Raw genomic sequence first — 20,607 nt, 5'->3', positions numbered from 1 at the left:
AGGGCCAGGCGACCTACTCTGAGGGCAACGCAAAGTGACCCTACCCGGACAACGCATACCAGCCTCAACCATAACAGACTCTGCAGCAACGCCCCAGGAATCATACCATCAAGCCCCGACGACGAAAGTTCCAGCCACTCGACCAGGACAACACATTCACGCCCCGACGGCGGAAAACCCAGCCGCTCTACCAGGACAACGCACTCAAGCCCCGACGACGAAAAACCCAACTGCTCTACCCGGACAACGCCGAGAGCACATCAAGACACCAGCATTGCACCAGCCCATGACGGACAGATCGAGAGGAACTACCCGGAACAAACCCCCCGAATGGACTACAAGCTATTACCATTGGCCGACGCGGCCATTGGTCAACGGCGGAATCCATTTCGCCGGACTGGCCTGACGACATCTTTCACGGTAACTTAGCCATCATCACCAGCACGCTGCTCGAAGAAACCCCGCTACAAACATCCCGGGCCAAAGAACCACCACTCACGCCGTGGGTAGCCGCGTTCTTGGAGGAAGAGTTGGCCAAATTCGAGGGCCTAGCAGGTATTTCCCACATAGCCCAACATACGATTTATATGAAAGACGACAAGCCCGTGAAGCAACGGTATTACCCTAAAAACCCGGCCATGCAGAAGATCATAGATGACCAAGTCGACGAGTTACTGCGGGACGGACGGATCGAAGCTTCAAAGAGCCCACACAGCGCACCCATTGTACTCGTAGGAAAGAAGACAGGCGAGATGCGTATGTGTGTCGACTTCAGGCAACTCAACGCCCGGTCAGTACCTGATGCCTACCCACTTCCCAGGATCAACCATATCCTTGAAAGACTTCGTGACGCCCACTACATCTCCACGTTGGACCTGAAGAATGGGTATTGGCAGATCCCGATGGCGGAAGGAAGTCGAGAGTGCACGGCATTTACCGTACCAGGCAGAGGACTCTTCCATTGGAAAGTTATGCCGTTCGGCCTGCACTCGGCCCCTGCTACGTTTCAGCGAGCCCTGGACAGCGTTATCGGACCAAAGATGGAACCTCATGCCTTCGCTTACCTAGATGACATCATTGTCATCGGAAACGCCTTGGATGACCACGTAAAAAATCTGCGAGAAGTATTCCAAAGGCTACGAGACGCAAATCTGAGACTGAACCAAAACAAATGCAGGTTCTTCCAAAAGAGCATCGTTTACCTGGGACATGTCGTTAGCGAACAGGGGATCCATACTGACCCAGAGAAGATTGTGGCCGTCCGGAAATTAAACCCCCCGAGTACTGTCAAGGAGTTGAGACGCTGCCTGGGAATGGCATCGTGGTACCGCCGCTTCGTCCCGAACTTCGCTACGATCGTGCAACCCATGACCGTCCTCCTAAAGAAGGACAAACCGTGGATCTGGGGAGAGGAGCAACAGAGAGCATTTGAGGACCTGAAAGAGAAGTTGACCCAAGCACCCGTCTTAGCATGCCCAGACTTTACGGAAAGGTTTACCCTACAAACCGACGCCAGCTCCTTTGGATTGGGAGCAGTCTTGACACAGCAGATCGCCGGAGAAGAGAGGGTCATAGCCTATGCCAGTCGCCGCCTGTTGAAAGCCGAGGAGGACTACTCGGCAACGGAAAAGGAGTGTTTGGCTATCATCTGGGCTATCCGGAAGTTACGATGCTACTTGGAAGGTTATCAATTTGACGTCGTTACCGATCATCTCGCCTTGAAATGGCTAAATTCGATAAACAACCCTACCGGTCGAATTGCTCGTTTGGCGTTGGAGCTCCAACAGTATCGCTTCGATATCCACTACCGTCGTGGGAGCCAGAACGTAGTAGCCGACGCACTCTCGCGTCAACCTATCGAAACCTTGCAACGAACCTTAGAGGCACCACCCGCGTGCCCCTGGATTCAGCGACTGCGCAAAAGGATCCAGGAACAGCCCGAAAAGTGCCACGACTTTCTGATCGAGAACGGACAGATCTACAAGCGGACAGGATGCCGGCCAGAAGAGGAAGACTCGCTACAATGGAAACTATGAGTCGCCAGCGAACATCGTCGACGAGTACTGGAGGAGAGCCACGATCACCCCACCGCAGGACACCTAGGAATCCGGAAGACAGCCGACCGTGTGACCAGACGATATTACTGGCCTGGACTCTACCGGAACGTCGCCCAGTACGTCCAACGATGCGAAAGCTGCCAGAAGTTTAAGGTGAGCCAAAGGAAACCAGCTGGGCAAATGCACACACGGCAAGCCAAAGGCCCGTTCGACATTTTGTGTGCAGATTTCGTAGGTCCGTTGCCACGGTCAACACATGGAAACACAATGCTCCTAGTGTTTTTCGACTCCTTCTGTAAGTGGGTGGAACTGGTCCCACTGCGAACGGCCACCACCGCCCAATTAGAAAAGGCATTTCGGGAACGGATCCTCAGCAGATTCGGGATACCCAGGAAGTTCGTTTGTGACAACGGCACTCAATTTACGAGTCGCTCTTTCCGGAAATTCTGCGATCAAGCAGGAATGGCATTGGAACACACGGCACCGTATACCCCGCAACAAAACCCCACCGAGAGGGCGAACAGGACCATCAAGACTATGATGGCACAATACATAGAGGGCGACCAGCGGACATGGGATGATCTACTACCCGAATTGAGCTTGGCCATCAACAGCAGTGCTTCGGATACCACCGGGTTTAGTCCAGCATTCCTCGTACTCGGTCGGGAACCACGATTGCCAGGAGCACTTTACGATGAAGTGACCCCAGGAATGGGAGAAGAAGCAGAACCCGCACACGACAAGTCAACGCGACTTCAGGAAATCTTCAAGGTGGTGCAGGCGAACACTCAACGGGCGTCCCAAGAGCAGAGAAGGACGTACAATTTGCGAAGACGAGAATGGCGACCCACACTAGGAACGATGGTCCTTCTCCGCCAGCATCACTTGTCCAAAGCATCTGACGGTTTCGCAGCGAAACTAGCCCCGAAGTACGACGGACCGTACAAGATCGTCAAATTCTTATCTCCCAATATAGTTCGGCTGCAAACCCCGCAAGGAAGGCAAGGAAAGACCGCGAGCTTGATGGACCTGAAGGAGTTTCACGCGGTTGACGACGACGAGCCGGCACAGACGGCACCAAAGACGCTTCAATGAACAAACGATTCACGAGGGCCACTTACGGTAGCGCGCTACCGTAACGTCCTCGCCCCGAAAGGGCAAATCCACAAGCCGTAAGCTGTCATACGTATATATCCCCTTAAGGGATTAGATTAAGAACCAATGTATTAACCTTCTCACCAGCACCGCTCAAGCAGGATAGGGGGAGGGTACCAATTTCATTCATATAAGACAGGCAGGTAATAACCGCTGGGGGTTTTCTCCTTAGGCGGACGAACATGAAGCGTCGGCATAACGAGAGAGCGGGCCGACCCCTAGAAGCACGTGGCGACACAACCGGGCGTTCCAACGGAGGGCGACAAGCAAGGGGCAGGACGGCCAACACGACGCGGGACAACGCTACAACAACCAGTCGCGGCTACACCCCATATGGGCCATCGGGCTATCCGATGCCAGATTGCTTTCGGATGGAACAAGAAGCCTTCGCCGACTACCAGCGAATCCCCCCCCGGACCAGCGATTGGCCGCCGTATCAGGATGGCTTGAGCAACAGCCGCCAGTGGTCCATAACACAGAGGCAGAGAAAGGAGAGGAAGGTCCCCACTACTCGGATATATCCGAGTGCAGCGAGCAGGAAGCAGAGGCAGAAGAAGAGAGAGAGCCCGACGGCCGCTTCGCGACTAATGGCGTCCGACTACCCCCCAATCACAACGTCGCCGCCTTGAACCGTCGTTTGTTCGGGGCCTATGGTCCTGCTGTCGACGACGAAAACGTGACCACGGACACCGATGATCAGGACACGATCCTACGTAGCCAAGGCAGTCCGGTTTCCACCCTGATGGGCGCGATCGACTCTGGCTACCAAGGAAGTACCGTTGCCCCAAGTGACAGTACCGTCACCTCGCCCCCGCCAGTCGATTGGGAATACCCTCTTTGGGCAGAATGGGACCTGGTGAACCCCAGGCAGGCCGAATTCGGTGGAGAGAGAGCAGTCACAGAGCCCCAGGAAGAAGGCTCCCGCTACGCGGCCACAGCCGGACACAGCGACCCGGGAAAAGAAGCGAAGCTTCGTCACGACGCACCATCGCCGGAGTCTGACGTCGCGTCCCTCGTGAGCCTGAGCTTCGCGCCCCAGGGCGACGCTCCGTGGGCATCAGCCCTACGCTACCCTACCAGTGCCACGCCTCCACCATCGGTAGCCCAGGAGGACGAACCGCCGCCACTACGCTATGCCAACGACTCACCGGAATCCGAGTGTAGCCTCCCACTGGCATTAGAAGAAGCGGCCGACTTGCTAAGCCTGTTCCGACTACACCCAGGGATAGCGATGATACAGGAGGAGGGCCGCTGGGCAGAAGCCCCATTAGAATGGCGAATTAACACGCCTGACCGTCAGCTGCCCATCGACCTGATAAGCAACATCACGGTCTACCTCCGCCAAGAGATGGCCCGACCAGGGGTAAGGCGGTTGGAAATCCATGATGGACGATGCTTTCGCATTAAAATCACGCGAAGCCGAGCAGTCACGGTAACTCTTCGGACCCCCCCGAAATGAGGAGGGCGTGTGAAGGAGCAAACGGCTCCATCAAAATTTTCTCCCATGAAGGGAAACACAGACGGACGTACTTTCTTGCCATTCCCACTGAAGGGACAACATTCCGTTCCTACAAGGAGACACCCCAGGAGGGACTCCGCAATTTAAATGAATACTTATATTTTTGTTATATTTTTTAGGATTAAGCTTTGACATTCCCCATTCGTAGACTTAATTATACGACCCTAAGGGCCAATAAGCACTTGCATTCTCGTGATTTCAGGAAAGGGGGGGAACCGTGATCGGACGGCATCTCTAAAACGCGTCATCAACGGAAAGCTCCCACAACCGAGGTAAGCCAAGCCGCGAACCAAAAGCTCCAACAGCAGAGACGAAAACCAAAGCTCGGCCACCCATACTAACGTGGAACCGACAAGAGAGCGCGAGAAAACAGCAGCCGCAACGAATATCAGCAACGAGCCCACAGAGAGAGAGAGAGCCCGAACGAAGCAGACGAAAACCAAAGCTCGGCCACCCATACCAACGTGGAACCGACAAGAGAGCGTGAGAACAACGGCGGCCGCAACAAATATCAGCTACGAGCCCACAGAGAGAGAGAGGGCGTGGGCGTATAGCGAAGAGGAAAACGAAGTCGAGAGACCGGCAACGAGGTTCGAGATGGCGAGCGTGAGAGATCGTGGGGGAGTCGGTGTTAGAGTGCAAAACAGGGCAGACGTGCGCAAAAGTTAGCGCAAGGAAAAAACGGCGCGCACGGAAGGCAAACGGCGACACGCACGGCTCCACGCGTGCATCGGCCAGAGGAGAGGACGACGATCTCCCGCCCGGGGACACAACAAGGAAGAACTCGAACGCAAGGATTGAGGGTAAGCGAGTCTCACCGTCGTGAGTAGGCGGGCAGCTGAGCGGTGCGGTAGGCAGGGTCCACGAGCCAGGAAAAGGCCAGGAATAAAGGATTAATCAAACGTCAAAATCGCCGTCTTGACTTCTTTTGTGGGATTATTTTGTGAAGTCGTGTGGGATTTCTGTTGAGCAAGCAGGGAATACGCGCAACAGATGGTTCCTCCACATTTCCCGCTCGTAGTTTCCCAGAGGGGCCGCCCGGCGACTGCCCAGGTGCCCTCTAGGAATAATGTTCCCTCTTTCCCGTTCGTAGTTTCCCAGAGGTGCCTCCCGGCGACTGCCCAGGTGCCTTCTGGGAATAATTTTCCCGATTTCCCGCCCGTAGCTTCCCAGAGGTGCCGCCCGGCGACTGCCCAGGTGTCCTCTGGGAATAAAGTTCCCTATTTCCCGTTCGTAGTTTCCCAGAGGGGGCCGCCCGGCGACTGCCCAGGTGCCCTCTAGGAATAATGTTCCCCGTAGTCCTCCCGTAGTTTCCCAGAGGGGCCGCCCGGCGACTGCCCAGGTGCCTTCTGGGAATAATGTTCCTGATTCCCGCCCGTAGCTTCCCAGAGGTGCCGCCCGGCGACTGCCCAGGTGTCCTCTAGGAATAATGTTCCCTATTTCCCGTTTGTAGTTTCCCAGAGGGTGCCGCCCGGCGACTGCCCAGGTGTCCTCTAGGAATAATGTTCCCCGTAGCCCGCCCGCAGTTTCCCAGAGGGGCCGCCCGGCGACTGCCCAGGTGCCTTCTGGGAATAATGTTCCTGATTCCCGCCCGTAGCTTCCCAGAGGTGCCGCCCGGCGACTGCCCAGGTGCCTTCTGGGAATGATTTTCCCGATTTCCCGCCCGTAGCTTCCCAGAGGTGCCGCCCGGCGACTGCCCAGGTGCCCCCTGGGAACAATTCCACGATTCCCCGCCACGAGACCCACTCTCCGCCCCGTTGGACGCTCAAGACTCGGAGTCCCGGCAAATTATAAATATTTCTGTAATTTCGACCCTGGCGTGACTGAGAGTTGTACCCCGGCCTAGATCGCTTCCTTACAGTATGGAGGCGGAGGTTTGAACACTTCCCGAGGAGAAGATTGTTGCGGAGGTTTGAACACACTCCGAGGAGAAGATTGATGCGGAGGTTTGAAGACACGCTCCGAGGAGAAGATTGATGCGGAGGTTTGAACACACTCCGAGGAGAAGATCGATGCGGAGGTTTGGACACGCTCCAAGGAGAAGATCGAGGCGGAGGTTTGAACACACTCTGGATAAGATTCAGAGGTTTGGACACACTCTGGGGAGGATTTAGAGGTTTGGACAAACTCTGGAGAGGATTCAGAGTTTTGGACACACTCTGGAGAGGATTCAGAGGTTTGGACACACTCTGGAGAGGATTCAGAGGTTTGGACACACTCTGGAGAAGATTCAGAGGTTTGGACACACTCGGGAGGGGAGAGGTAAAGTATTGAGCAGAAGGAGAGGAAAGGTAGATATTACCTTTATCACAAGATCCGCTGTAAAATTCTGGTTTGTTAGGCCAGGGCTTTCCGAGTTGGACTGCCCCGATTCGATCTGGCGATCCTCCTTTTATTGCCGGCGCTCAGCTGTTGGGGCCCTATATGGGCCTAGCGCGTTTTGGTTTTGCCATAACGCGTCCCGGCTGCGCTGTTAGTGTGGCCGTGGGTCGGTTTGGCGCGCGCGCCCTTTGTTTGAATTTTCCAACTGTGTTTATTATTTATTATTTATTTAAGGTAACTTCATGTTTTCGGTCGCTTATAAATATGTAATATGTAAGAATATGTGATATGATAATAGGTAAGAGATAATAATATGTGTAATATATGTAATGTCTGTTGTAATGTGGCACCGGCGCTTTGTGTGGTGGCGCTGGACGTCACAATCGTATGTTGGGCTATGTGGGAAATACCTGCTATGCCCTCGAATTTGGCCAATTCTTCCTCCAAGAACGCGGCTACCCACGGCGTGAGTGGTGGTTCTTTGGCCCGGGATGTTTGTAGCGGGGTTTCTTCGAGCAGCGTGCTGGTGATGATGGCTAAGTTTACCGCCAATGGTGCTAGCTTGTAGTCCATTCGGGGGTAAGTTCCGGGTCATTCCTCTCGATCTGTCCGTTATGGGCTGGTGCGATGCTGATGTGCTCTCGGCGTTGTCCTGGTAGAGCAGCTGGGTCGTTCGTCGTCGGGGCTTGATGGGATGATTCCTGGGGCGTTGTTGCAGAGTCTTTTATGGTTGAGGCTGGTATGCATTGTCCGGGTAGGGTCACTTTGCGTTGTCTTCAGAGTAGGTCGACTGGCCCTGGTAGTATCCAGCGGTGTCGCTGCCTCCTCCACTGAAGTTTCGAGGTTCCTGGCGTTGTCCAAGTTGGACTGGCGAGGGCATGAACTGGCCCTGGGAGTATCCAGCGGTGTCGCAGTTGCCTTCGCCGTAGTCCGTTTGTGTGCGTCCGGCGTTGAGTCACCGGCAGACGGACTGGCCCTGGGTGCATCCAGCTGAGTCGCAGTCGTCTTCGTCGAGGTTCCGTTGTTTTCGTTTGCGTCTGGCGTTGAGTTGTCGGTATCAAGACTGGCCCTGGGTGTATCCAGCGGTGTCGCAGTCGTCTCCGTCGAGGTTCCGTTTTTGGGTATGCTGGTGTGATCGAGTCCTGATGTCATGAAGCACGGTCATTCGGGGTCTGGCTTGTTCGTGGTTCCAATTCGTTGTCCCGTGGGCGGCGTTGGGTCTAGCTGGGTCCAATCGTGTCGTAAGTGTTGTCCTAGTGGTTGCCGTTGGGTCGGTTCGGTAGTCGTTATCCGGGTATTTGCGTGGGGAAGGGTCTTCACGGAAGGTCACTGTGCGAGGTGTCGTCAGCATGAACGGGCTAATTTCCCCGGGTCAGCTGCAGGTATGCTCGTCCGCATTGAATTATGGCTTTGATGCCGTATAGGATGTCAAGTCCAAGGATGACATCGTCGACCACCATAGGTAGTACTAACAATGTTACCTGCGTTTCTTGTTGGTCTAGTCTTACCTTGACTGTTACTGCTTGGGTCACCTCCTTCATAGTCCCGTCTGCCAGGCGGACCCGCGTCCTTACGTTCCGTATTTTTCCTTCCGTGCTGAGCATTGGCACTGTTCGCTGGCTGATAAATGAGCGAGTCGCCCCTGTGTCGAGGGTCGCTGATAATGGTATCCCGGCAATGGTTACCCGTGCGGCGATCCTACCACCCTCCAAGCTATAAGGAAGTTTCGCTGGGGTACAGACTCTCAGTCTGGCCAGGGCCCGATCCTCTGCAGCAAGATTTTCTTATTTGTTGTGGGACCTCGAGAAGATCTATGTAAATGTCGCACTGGCGCACCGGAATGCGAGGGCGGACGCATGTGGCGAGGGGCAGTTACAGCGGGGAAGGGTCAGACCCACGGGCACGGTGCTTCCACGTCCAGTATCGCAGACTGACTCTCCACACTAAAGGGAAATAGCTACTGGGGAAGGAAGAGGAGCAGCTCTACGGGCACCGTGTTTCCACGTCCAGTGTCGCAGACTGACTCTCCACACTAAAGGGAAATAGCTACGTGGGAAGGGGGGATGATCAGCTCTGCGGACACTGTGTTTCCACGTCTAGTGCCGCGGACCGACTCCCCAACTACAGGGAAATAACTACTGGGGAAAGGAGGAAGGATTACCTACAGTCGCCGTGCTTCCACGTCCGGCTTCTGTAAGTTGAGGTTGAGGCTTTGGTGGACTAACTGGACTTCAGTCGTGGTGGCAGGGGTCGGGGGTACTAGTTTGAGTTCCCAGTTCCCTCCCAGTAGAATAATCTGGGTGAATTTGGTTTATTCCTTTTGTATTTTTGTTAAATCATTCCCTACGCCCTACCCATCTCACCGCTATTGTCCCCTACTCACTTAAGTGAAGCCAGCTTATCCTCTCCACGGCATGGTATTCCGAGCAGCTCGTTTGGTTGTTGCGTGGTTTTCTCTTCGTAGTTGTGGGGCGGGGTCGGCACGGTCACTTTTGGCGGCAGGGCACTGGTTTTTGTTTTCCGCGAATAAGACTGGTACTTTTGGCGATCTCCACTTGACTCCTGAGCCGCACTATTCGACGCGGGCTCGAACCCTTCTTTTCCAGGCAGCGACATCGGTATCACGCCGTCTCCCTCTTTTCCATGTGTGGGGGGGGTGAGTCCACCCTCTGCTGAGAGTCGCTGCTCAGCCTTCGTTCCTCTGCTTGCTGCTCGGCCACTGCGTTCTGTCGCTGGGCCGCATTTTGAGCGAAGTTTCTCTCTCTGCTGTGGCATGCCGTTTCGGGTCGGACGTATGTGTCGCTCTCTCCCGTAGGTCTGTCGCTGGGCTGCATTTTGAGCGAAGTCGCTCTCTCTGTTGTGGTGCGTCGTTTTGGACCGTGACGTATGTGTTGCTCTTTCCCGTAGATCGTGGCCTGCTGTGCTCGTTTGTCAGGTGTGACGTCACTTGTTCTTCGCTGTGGCTGTGTGGGTGTGTGTGGGGCGGGCAGAGATGACGAGTACGGTGACTGTTTCCTGACCACGGTTTGCCCTATGAATTTAGGATGTTTTTTGCCCTACGCGGTTTTCGCCTCTATTCTCCACTATGTACAGCTCTTATGATTAGGTGAAAGAAATGAAAAGACTTAATGCTAGGGTGACTATGAAATAACATACGAACTATGAAAAAATAATAATAAATGAAAAATGAGGTTCTACCTCCCTCTATTTACATATGTACATGCCCCTTGTAAGGGCACTCCCTTACAAAGCTTAGGGGGTGCGTTATTCCTGGGGGTCCTGGATGGGTGTCTGCGTTCGGGTGCTGACCGGACGGAGACTCAGTCCGTTTCCGGACCCGGATTGGCGGCAGCAGTCGATTGTCCGGATACTGTGGCGGCCGCACTCCCAGCAAAACAAGACTCGTCGGTTCCTGCAGGAGCTGCTGAAATGGCCTTCCTCTCCACAGTTCCGGCAGGCTCGGCGTACGTCCACCAGCTTGTCTCCATCTCGGGTGGTCACGCGGTTGGCTGTCTCAGCTTTTTGGGAGGGTCCTGTTTCGTCTGAAGAGGTACGATGCGGGGCCGGTGATCCGTGTCCCTGGTGGTTGCTAGCCGTTTGGGTTTGTCTGTGGTCCCGAGTCGTCTCATATGCCACTATCAACTGCGAGAGCTCCTTCAGGGTCTAGAACTCGTGTCTCCGGGTGAAGAGTTGATATTCGGGGTTAAGGTTTTCGTATATCCTGCCCAGCTCCCTGTCCAGAGTATATTGGGCTCGTTGCATCATGAGTCGAAGCTCGATCATGTCATCCTGGAATGTCTCATTGGGCCTTTGGTACCTGCTTCGGATCGTATCTTCTAGTCGCTGAAAATACCTAGGGGGCAAAAAGAAATCGAGAAACTCCTTTCGGAATTCGTTCCAGGACTTCCCTTGCATCTGGAAAGCTCTAAACCATCCTTCCGCCTTGTGCGTTAGCAATCCAGAGATTTCTCGAGGCAGCTGTTCCGGGCTCCCTCCATAAGATTCCACGCGTTCTTCTAGCCGTTCAATGAAGGCTAATGCGTCCGAATGTCCGTCGAATTTCAGTACCCAGCAGCGCAGTTTGTCGGCTAACATGGCGTAAGAGATTTCTTCCCTTCGCGAATCTCGGAATCCTTTGGCCGAGTGCTGCTCGTAGTTGTCGTCCCTGGGTTGTCGTTCGGTCGTGGCTTCTGGGTGGTTTGAATCCATAGGTCCGGTCCTCGGGTTACTTTGGGCAACTCTGGGATGAGTAGTTGTAAGGGCTGCTGCAGATGGGCTCCCTCCTTCTCTTCTCGGCCGCTTGGTCCGGGTGACGAGGTAGGGGTCCTCGAGTCCTTGGACTGGGTGCACTCCTCTATCCTCCTAGCTTTAGCTCCTTTATCCGCTGTTTGACCGTCGCCGAGTGTTCACCGCGCGAGATAAAAGTCGAGATCCGACTACGTAACTCCTCTACGGTGCCGTTTTCTACGAGGCCGAGATCGATGGCAATGGCCTGCAGCTCTTTTTTTCGCCGATACGAAACCACTGTACACCCATAGGATGGCGAGGGGATTGTCACTTGGGGAAACTGGGTCACTACACTGGACACGAAGGGCACTACGAATGAATCCAATTCGGGGTCGCGACTGATAGGCAGGGATTTCAGTTGGATTCACGATCCTCAGCTCGTTTGGTTATTCCGGCTGGTCGTTGATCCTTCCGTCGTAGTTCTGGTATCCTGGTCGGTGATCTTTGGGGTCGGTGCTGCTGATTGTCCGGGTCGTGGTCCTCGTAATCGCTGATCCTGGTGCTCGTTGTTCCTTCTTATACTGGTCGTTGGTCCTTGTAATCGTTGATCCTTGGGGTCGGTGCTGCTGGTTATCCTGGTGATCCTTAGTCGTTGGCGTGGTGTCTGCGTGTTCACTGTCCCGGTTTAAGCTGAATGCCTACTGTCTTGGTTCGGAGCTGAGTGCATACTGTCATCCTTCTGGCTTGGGGTCGGAAATTTATAGTCTCAGCGTCCGATGCCGCTCCTGCCGGCTGCGTCTCTGCTACTGCCTGCATCTCTGCTGATCGCTGCTTCCCTGCTGTTGCCGGCTGCGTCTCTGCTGCTGCCTGCGTCTCTGCTGATCTCTGCTTCCCTGCTGCGTCTCTGCTGCGTATTTGCTGCGTCCCTACTGCTGCTGACGGCGTCTTTGCTGCTGCCTTTTATTGCTAAGGAGGTTAGGGAAAACAGCCTCGGCTGTACGTGAAAATTGGGCGACTTTGCGTGCAATTTGCAAAAACAATTCACCGTTACTCCTACTGCTGCTGACCGACCACGACTATGTGCGGGTGGGTACAGTCCCGCCGCACGCTGTCACGTTATGATTTTGGTTTCCCTAACAGTGCTGCATGCCTGACTGTTATTTCTTTTCTTTTCTATCACTGCCACGTGGGCCACTGGGAAGATTTTTGAGTCAATCCTGGCTGGACTATGTTTTCGCGCTTCTCCTCCCCATGATTTTCACTAAACGCCCCCCGGGCCACTCAAACTGGAGCCGTGCGTGTCACTGTTCGCCTTCCCTTAGCGCCGTTAGTTCTTGCGCTTGACTTTTCGCGCACGTCTGCCTCGTTTTGCACTCTAGAACCGAGTCCCCCACGATCTCTCACGCTCGCGATCTCGAGCCTCGTTGCCGGTCTCTTGGCTTCGTTTCCCTCTTCGCTATACGCTCACGCTCTCTCTCTCTTTCTCTTGGCTCGTCGCTGATACTCGTTGCGGCCGTTCTTTTATTGTTCTCGCGCTCTCTTGCCGGCCGTACGTTAGTATTGGTTCCGTTGCTATGGTTTCGTCTGCTTAGTTTGGGCTCTCTCTTTTTGTGGGCTGGCTAATATTCGTTGCGGCCGCTGTTGTACTGTTCTCATGCTCTCTTGTCGGCCGTACGTTAGTATTGGTTCCGTTGCTATGGTTTCGTCGGCTCTCCCGCTCTTTTTTTTCGGCACTGATATTCGTTGCGGTGGCCGAGCTGGCCACCCATACCAACGTAAAACCGACAAGAGAGCGCGAGAACAACAGCAGCGTGGGAGCTTTCCGTTGATGACGCGTTTTGGAGATGCCGTCTGATCACAGTTCCCCCCCTTCCTGAAATCACGAGAATGCAGGTACTTATGGGCCCTTAGGGTCGTATAATTAAATCTAAGAATGGGGAATGTCAAAGCTTAACCTAACAAAATATAACAAAAATATGAGCATTAATTGTCTCCTTGTAGGAACAGAATGTTGTCCCTTCAGTGGGAATGAAAAGAAATTATGTCCATCTGTGGTTCCCTTCATGGGAGAAAAATTGTGATGGAGACGTTTGCTCCTTCACAAGTTTTTAAAACCAAAAACATAACGACTAGTTATGTGATTACAAGAGTAAGGGAATTATGTACTCGTTTCGGAATAGTAAATACAATTGTAAGTGACAGTGGTAGACAATTTACTTCGGATTAATTTAAAAAATGCACTCAAAAGAACAAAATTAAGCAAATCCTTACTGCTCCTGGTCATCCAGCGACAAACAGAAAAGCGGAAAATTTGGGGAAGACCGTTAAGAAATCTATTTGTGCGAAATTTGATTTCAACAAAAACGAAAATTTCAACCTTATATTAAATCGGTTTTTAATGGATTATCCCAATACAAAATATGGATCCACTGACGAAAGTCCGTCACAATTTAATTTACTTAAGCCACCACTTATTAAAGAAACAATGCTTGAAAAGCAAGAAAAAACATTGTCAAATTATAAGGAAAAGAGATCAGTAAATTTTAAAGATGGAGATAATGTTTTTATTCGAGATTATTCGAAACCTAATAAAAGTTCTTGGACTCCTGCTATTATCAAAGAAAAGACTGGTTCACGCTCATAGTGCTGCATTTTATCTAACAACAGAACAATTAAGCGACATACTGATCAAATAAGGTCAGGATTAGAAGAAAGCCAGACAGTCAAAAACGATTTCACAGGGGAGAGTTATTTGAATTCTCAATGTTCGGATCAAAATGCAGTTGAGGATGATGTAAACATTTCTAGAGATTTAAGAAATGAACTTTTAAATAATAATTCAGAACAAGTCAAACGAACGAAATATAATTGTAAACAAAGAAGATAATGTATTACCTAGAGTGCTAAGAACCAGAAAAAAAGTGGGAATAGTATTGAAATGACAATTTGTAGAACTACCATACCATATGTATAAAACAAACTTATTATTTCATGAATATCATTGGAACAACTTAGAAGGTTCTTTATCCAAAGGTTGATTGCGGGATGCGTGTTGGTCGTTTCTAGGCGGTCCATTAAAGCGTTCGTTTTCACGTTGTTGAATGCTCCGGATATGTCTACAAACACTCCTAAGGCATACTTTTTATTATGAAGGGCTCTTTCATTGTGGCTACTAGCGAATGCAGTGCCGTCTTCACCTATTTCCCTTTGATAAAGGCATGCTGATTGGCTGACATCATCGTTCCTAATGTGTAGATCCAGCAAAACCGAAGCAAACCGATTCAGGAGGAACGAGAGGAGCAGCAGAAAAAAGAAGGCGAAAAAATAAACGAGTACCCAAGCTGGAGGCAACGTAAGACTTAGTGGATGTTCAGCAGCGTTCGTTGTTCGTTGGCGGTAGATATATGGAAAAAGTGGAAGGCGTGGAGTAGTGAAGGTACCTGGGGGATCGCAAGTGCTGGACAAAGGCTGCTGGTCAAGGCCAAAGGTCTGCAGGAAAAAGACAGCGAGTAAATCGGCTAGACTGTGCGTGCAAAAAATGGGACGCAGCAGTCAGAAGCTGTTAAAGCAGAAGCAGGCGGAATAGAGAGGAACAACGCGAGCAGCATAAAGGGCGATAAAGGAACGCAGTTCTCAATCTGAAGGAAACGCGAAAGTTTGTGGATGACCAGCAACGTGCAGTAGGCATGATCATTGGCGGGACATCTGGACAAAGCAGAAAGCGTGGATCAGGGAAAGTAGCTGTCAGACCGCAAGTGCTTGGCGTTGGAAAAGTCGGGAGCATCATTTCGGCGAGAAGAAGACGATAAAATTCTAAGGCTGTGTTGGTGTGGCGACGACAAGTCTGGAGCGGTGTTTGTGAGAGAGAGAGGTCAACGACAATTCTAAAGCTGTATTGGTGTGGTGACGACTAGTCTGGAGCGGTGTTGGTGAGAGAGACCAACGACAATTCCGGAGCTGTGTTGGTGTGGCGACGACAATTCAGGAGCTGTGTTGGTGAGAGGACGACGAAAATTCTGGAATTGGTTGGTGAGGGTGAGTGGCAGCGGAATATTCCAAAGCGAGATAAGTCTGTTCCCGAATTTCGACTGACAAAGAGGAATCGACAAACAACCTGGAAAAGTAGACAGGAGCAACATTTTGTTGTTGTATTGTCTCTACGTTTATATGCAATGACTGCACCATCAAGTGGCCCATGCGACAACAAGCCGAAGCTTGTTACGCGCGGAACCCAGGCCTCCTCCCGCCCAACCGACCGAGGGGCGCAGCCGCATGACGCGCGACGCGTGTTACCGAACCGATCGCGAGCATGCAGGAAAGATAGGTGTTAAACCAAACACAACTCAAAGAGCTAAACATGCAAAGATAGCTAAGAAATAGTACTAATAACGGGGAAGGTATTTTAGTATTAGTGATTTTAGAGTAGGAAGGGAATTAGTGGTGGAAATTATATGGTAGATGGAATTGAAGTTCGAGCAGGGTCCTATGGTTCGTCCAAGGAATAATTTGATCTACAAAGTGGATGGAAGAAAGGAATTAAGTTTCTAGTAGATCTAAAAGGAATCGTAAAGTTTGTGCGGCTCAACAAGTCAGAGCCATCTAAGTCACCCTTGATCAGGTTATGCATAAAAATCACCCCAAGCTTTTTTCTACGACTAACTAAAGTTGGAAAGTTTATTAAAAGCAATCTGCGAGGGTAAGATGGCAGTCTCACACCTGCATCCCAGTTAAGGTCACATAGAGCAAAAAGTAAAAAAATTTTCTGTGACTGATACGGTCCTGGTTTACTTTCTAATGGGGGAACCATACACAAGAGCCGTACTCTAAAATCGGACGAACAAGCGAGATATATAGAGAGTCTTCGTTATATAAGGATCGTCAAACTCCTTTGACCACCTTTTTATAAACCCAAGCACGCCCATATCCTTATTTTTATACCCGTACTCAAAAAGAGTTAAGGGGTATATTAAATTTGTGGTAAAAGTGGATGTGTGTAACGCAGAGAAGGAATCGTTTCCGACCCTATAAAGTATATATATTCTTGATCAGCATCAATAGCCGAGTCGATAGAGCCATGTCTGTCCGTCCGTCTGTCTATCTGTCTGTCCGTCTTATTGAGCGCCTAGATCTCAGAGACTATAAGAGCTAGGGCAACCAAATTTGGTTTTCAGACTTGTTGGAGCGTAGAGGCGTTCGAAGTTCCACGGATGTTTCCCACAGATAAATATGATAGGCAAATCCAAATTCTTCAATGTATATTCGGGGTTTATTCTGTGCTTATATATATAGATATGTATGTATGTTTCGCGTGCAAAGCCGGCCGTTTGCTTGTGGGTGAAGAAGCGCATTGATAAGATCGGTGGTACTCAAGCTGCCGAGGGCTGTCGGAGGCGAGAGCGGGAGCGTCAGCGTGAAGACGATGGCGCACATCGACGCTGTACGCTGAAGATGAAGGCGGCGGTGCCGCAGAGGAGCCAAATGGGCGCCGAGACTCGGGAAGGTGGAGTAACGTATGGTGGCTCCGGTTACACACCTTACACCGATCACCGCTTCGGCAATCGTGGCCGGAGTGTCGGTGAGCCAGGCAATTGGTGCAGTAACTGAAGTGGAGGACAGCTTGGAGCCACCTTTCGGAATCCAGGCGGAGAAAGCGGCGGCATTTTCGTAGAGGATGGATTTCAGAGCAGACTCGGCATTGGTAGGACTTAGTACCTCGGGAACGTCTGCTCTCCACGGTGCGGTCGAAACGGGATCGAGCTGCCATGTCTGTATGTGGAAGGCTAGGGCGAAATGAAAAAGTCGAAAAAGCATTAGAAGTGAGCTTGGAACGGATTACGGGCACATTTGGGACATTGGAAGCTTCTCTGGAAATTTGACAAGAAAAGGATGCAACTTGATGGCTCGCCGTATCGGACACGGGACCAGTGAGCACCCATCCGAAAATGGTTTCTTGGCCGAGAAGAGAGCCACATATGTTGGACTGGAAGCCGCTCAGCATGACCGATGATAGGATATCGGCTCCAATCAGGACATCGATTGGTGAGCTCTCGAAGAATGTAGGATCCGACAATGGAAGACTCGGCAGATCTTTCAATAAACTTGGCGAGATAGGATGCAACGGAAGATTCTTTGCCAATTCCGGGATAACATAGGCTGAAGCGTTTAATCGTAAACCCGGCCTTGCTGGGGAGCGAATGGAAACTTGACAGAGTTTTTCGGAATGAGCGGATACTGTCTGATTGAGGCTGGAGATCTGTGTCTGAATACGTTGGAATGGCAATTAAATCGTGTTGAAAAGGCGTTCCGTAATGAACGTTGCCTCGGAGCCCGAGTCGATCAGAGCGCGGGCGCGGAAATTTTTCCCAAGGTGGCAAATATTAATAATTGCCGTGCCTAGAAGGACAGAGCTTGTGCCGGTGGCGAAATACGTCTGAACGTTAGGATGAGGTTCGGAAGAGCTTGAATCTTCTGCGGACGGTACCGGTCGATCGACGTCTGGCCAAGCTGTGGAATTGTGTACGGATGTGGAATTGGGTACGGATGTGGAATGTAACTCGCTGGATGGTGGATTGCCACGATGCAGAAGCGTGTGGTGTCGTCCTCCACAAGTGTTGCAATTGTGGGAGCTTGAGCAGTCGCGAAGCTGAACAGAGATCACACGTGCTCTTGCACGGATTCACGTGGCTTTGGAACGAGTGCGCTGTCCTTGGAACAGGACTGCCTTGGGAACGGAACGGATTGGACTGGCTTTGGGAGGATGGCGGATTCTGATTGCCTTTGCCGGGTGCCGGATTCGGAGCGGCTTGGGAAGTGGAGGGATCGCTCTCGATAGCTTCTAGCGTTAGGTATCGCTGAGTCAGGAAGGAGTCGATTTCCTTCCAGGGCGGCACCTCCTTTTTGTCCGTTACGGACGCTTCCCATAACGCCCGGCTTAATTTTGGCAATTTGGAAGCGCAGATGGTCACTAGGAGACTATCCCAATTGTCGGTACAGACGTTGGAGACAGCTAGTGCATTTAAGACCCCCTGCATAGTACTTTGTAGATCCTTCAAAGCCCGACTGCACTCGGAAGTTACGCGGGGCAAGAAGAGGAGGATGTTTATCTGGTTGGTAACAAGAAGCCGATTATTTTCATATCGGCTGCGGAGAGCCGACCATGCGGACTCGAAACCGTCATTAGTGAGGGGGGATTTCTCTACGATGGCCTTCGGATCGCCCTGGGTCTTCTCGGTGAGGTAGTACAGCCTCTCTACCGGAGACAATCTAGGATTGTTGATCACGACCGCAGTGAACAAATCCCTGAATGTGGGCCAGCGGACGTAGTCCCCGGAGAATGCCTCAATGTTGACGGGAGGCAGTCGACAGCCGCCCTGTTGGGCTGGCTGTGAATGAGGAAGGACTGTGGATGTAGCCAGTTGGGCATTGAGGTCACTGAGGCACTGCTCAAATACCCCATAGAATTCACCGTATGTGTCACGGATGTCCGCTTGGATTTCTGGCTCCTCGTCAGTCATCACCGCGGAGCAGGCCTTATATTCGGCCTCGACGTCCGTCCACATGCTGAGGATTTGGCCTCGACGGACCTCGGACAAAGAGGCGGATGGGGCGGCGGTGATGCGCTCTGCCAGGTGCGACAGTCGGCCAATAGCGGCGGCCAATTTGGTCCGAGCGACTGAGGTGGCGGATTGAGCCATTGTGATGCAGTGGCGAGAGCTGACGGGGCTGCTGACGAAGGAGCCCTTCGGATCTTGTTTGGGAACAGGGCTGCTACTGGCTGCTTTCGGAGTGAGGGGTGCCTTGATTCTCTGAGTAGGCGTAGTTCCGGAGGCAGACGAGGTGCGTAGCCGGTTGGAAGAGGTCACAGGCAGAAGCTGGTTGCCGTCCTTGTAACCTGTTGGCATATTCCGAACTCACACACGCACAGAAAATCGGATTTGGAAGTCCTGGAGGGACAGAAGACTGATCTGAGTGGAATTCCAACAGAAAGACGCCAGGAAACAAATATAACCCACTTATGGAAGGCTGTCAGGAAAAAGGCCTCGAGCTTGTTGGAAAACAATAGTCGGGTCGACTCGGATTGTTTGAGATCACGGTGAAGTGAAATTTCTCAAACAATGAGTGACTTATATTGCGCTGAGCCGAGGAGAGGACCGGTTACACTGATTTTGGCAATATTTTGCAAATATTGTTAGTGCGGGCTCCTCCGTTTACCTCTTTAACGCAGTCGTGATCAGAACTGGGTTATTTGCGGATGGACGGCGGACGGAATGGCATTTATATCCTCGATAGTTGAATGGAATGGGCGATAGTTTGCTCTTTATGTCGGTTTGGATCGACAAAGTGCAGATAAACCTAGTCGCCGTAAGCGTTACCGCAAACTACAGTCAAGAATATGACTGCGGAGTGGGCGCTGGAGAACTATCGGGAGAAATACAGAAGGAAAACAGAAAAAGGATGACGAAACGGTTTAAATTAGAAATCGTGGATCGTTCCATTTATTTCTTGTAGTGTCGGTGTGTTTCTTTGGAAATTATCAGATGAGAGTAAGGTTTTCTTTTTATTTTTTTTATTAATTTATTTTTGGTCGAACGCAAGACTCGGTTACGATACCGATATTTTTGGATTGCGCCACCTCTAATGCACGGAACAAAACAACAACAAAAGACCGAAACACCAATTTGCCAATTGGCAGTGGAAATTGCCAAATAATTACTATAAGTGCGCCGTGCCTTGGTCGCGAGTAATTTATTCGGAAAATGGAGGGTGTTGGAGTTGTGGTAGCGATCGATAAAAGTCGTTGGAGTGCACGAATTGCCCGAAATCGCGAATTTTATATTAAATATGGCACTTGCGCGGAGTATGTGTGTAGTATGGAGTGCGGTATTTTTCCACGGGGAGTGGTATTTTTTTGTATGGAATTCTGTTTTGTATATAGTTAGCGATATATTGCGGCCAACTATGGGAATAAATGTATGAATGTATGGAAATAAATATATATGTGTTTATAGGTATGGAAATAAAACACTTGATGTGATTGTAGTTGCACTCGGAATGTGCCAGTGTATATTTTATTGGAGTGGGTCGTGCTGGAATGCACCTGTAGAGACACGGATGTAGATGTGTGCGTATGTACGCCGCTCTTAGTGGCTGGAATGTACGTACATACATATGCTCGGAATGCACTTTTTTTTGGTTTAATTTTTAGTTATTTAATTTGTCCGCAAGTAATGGACAGACACAAGGCATTGAAGAACTACCGTATCACTGGTAGTTGGAGATGAACGAAGGGAGAACGACCGGAATTGCCGATAATATTGCGGTTTCGAA

The 20,607-nt window shown here is 51.4% G+C and overlaps 2 protein-coding genes across 2 annotated transcripts; one reads left to right on the top strand and one right to left on the bottom strand.

The window, feature by feature from the left end:
- Positions 1–2,519: 2,519 nt before the first annotated feature.
- Positions 2,520–3,152, top strand: LOC121404381. The gene has a single exon (XM_041593715.1). It carries the CDS (start codon positions 2,520–2,522, stop codon positions 3,150–3,152), a length of 633 nt encoding a protein of 210 aa, XP_041449649.1.
- Positions 3,153–7,665: 4,513 nt separating this feature from the next.
- Positions 7,666–9,669, bottom strand: LOC121404380 (mucin-17-like). The gene is made up of 3 exons (XM_041593714.1): positions 9,437–9,669; positions 8,562–8,695; positions 7,666–8,195 (listed from the first exon to the last, which is right to left on the bottom strand). The coding sequence occupies exons 1-3, from the start codon at positions 9,667–9,669 to the stop codon at positions 7,666–7,668; spliced, it is 897 nt and encodes a 298-aa protein (XP_041449648.1).
- Between the last annotated feature and the right edge of the window lie 10,938 nt (positions 9,670–20,607).

Source organism: Drosophila obscura, unplaced genomic scaffold (genome assembly GCF_018151105.1).
Source record: "Drosophila obscura isolate BZ-5 IFL unplaced genomic scaffold, ASM1815110v1 contig_195, whole genome shotgun sequence".
NCBI classification, from domain to species: Eukaryota; Metazoa; Arthropoda; class Insecta; order Diptera; family Drosophilidae; genus Drosophila; species Drosophila obscura.
The sequence above is the reverse complement of the archived record's forward strand: the minus strand, read 5'-3'. Positions and strand labels throughout refer to the sequence as shown.

What these genes read in the sequence shown, in the direction of transcription:
- LOC121404381 (XM_041593715.1), top strand. Translation starts at nt 2,520, where the DNA reads ATGGCATTGGAACACACGGCACCGTATACCCCGCAACAAAACCCCACC.
- LOC121404380 (XM_041593714.1), bottom strand. Translation starts at nt 9,669, where the DNA reads ATGTCGCTGCCTGGAAAAGAAGGGTTCGAGCCCGCGTCGAATAGTGCG. An exon ending in GATAAGCTGGCTTCACTTAA is followed by an intron (nt 8,696 to 9,436) that starts GTGAGTAGGGGA and finishes CCCTCGACACAG; the next exon opens with GGGCGACTCGCTCATTTATC. An exon ending in CCCAAGCAGTAACAGTCAAG is followed by an intron (nt 8,196 to 8,561) that starts GTAAGACTAGAC and finishes TCATGACATCAG; the next exon opens with GACTCGATCACACCAGCATA.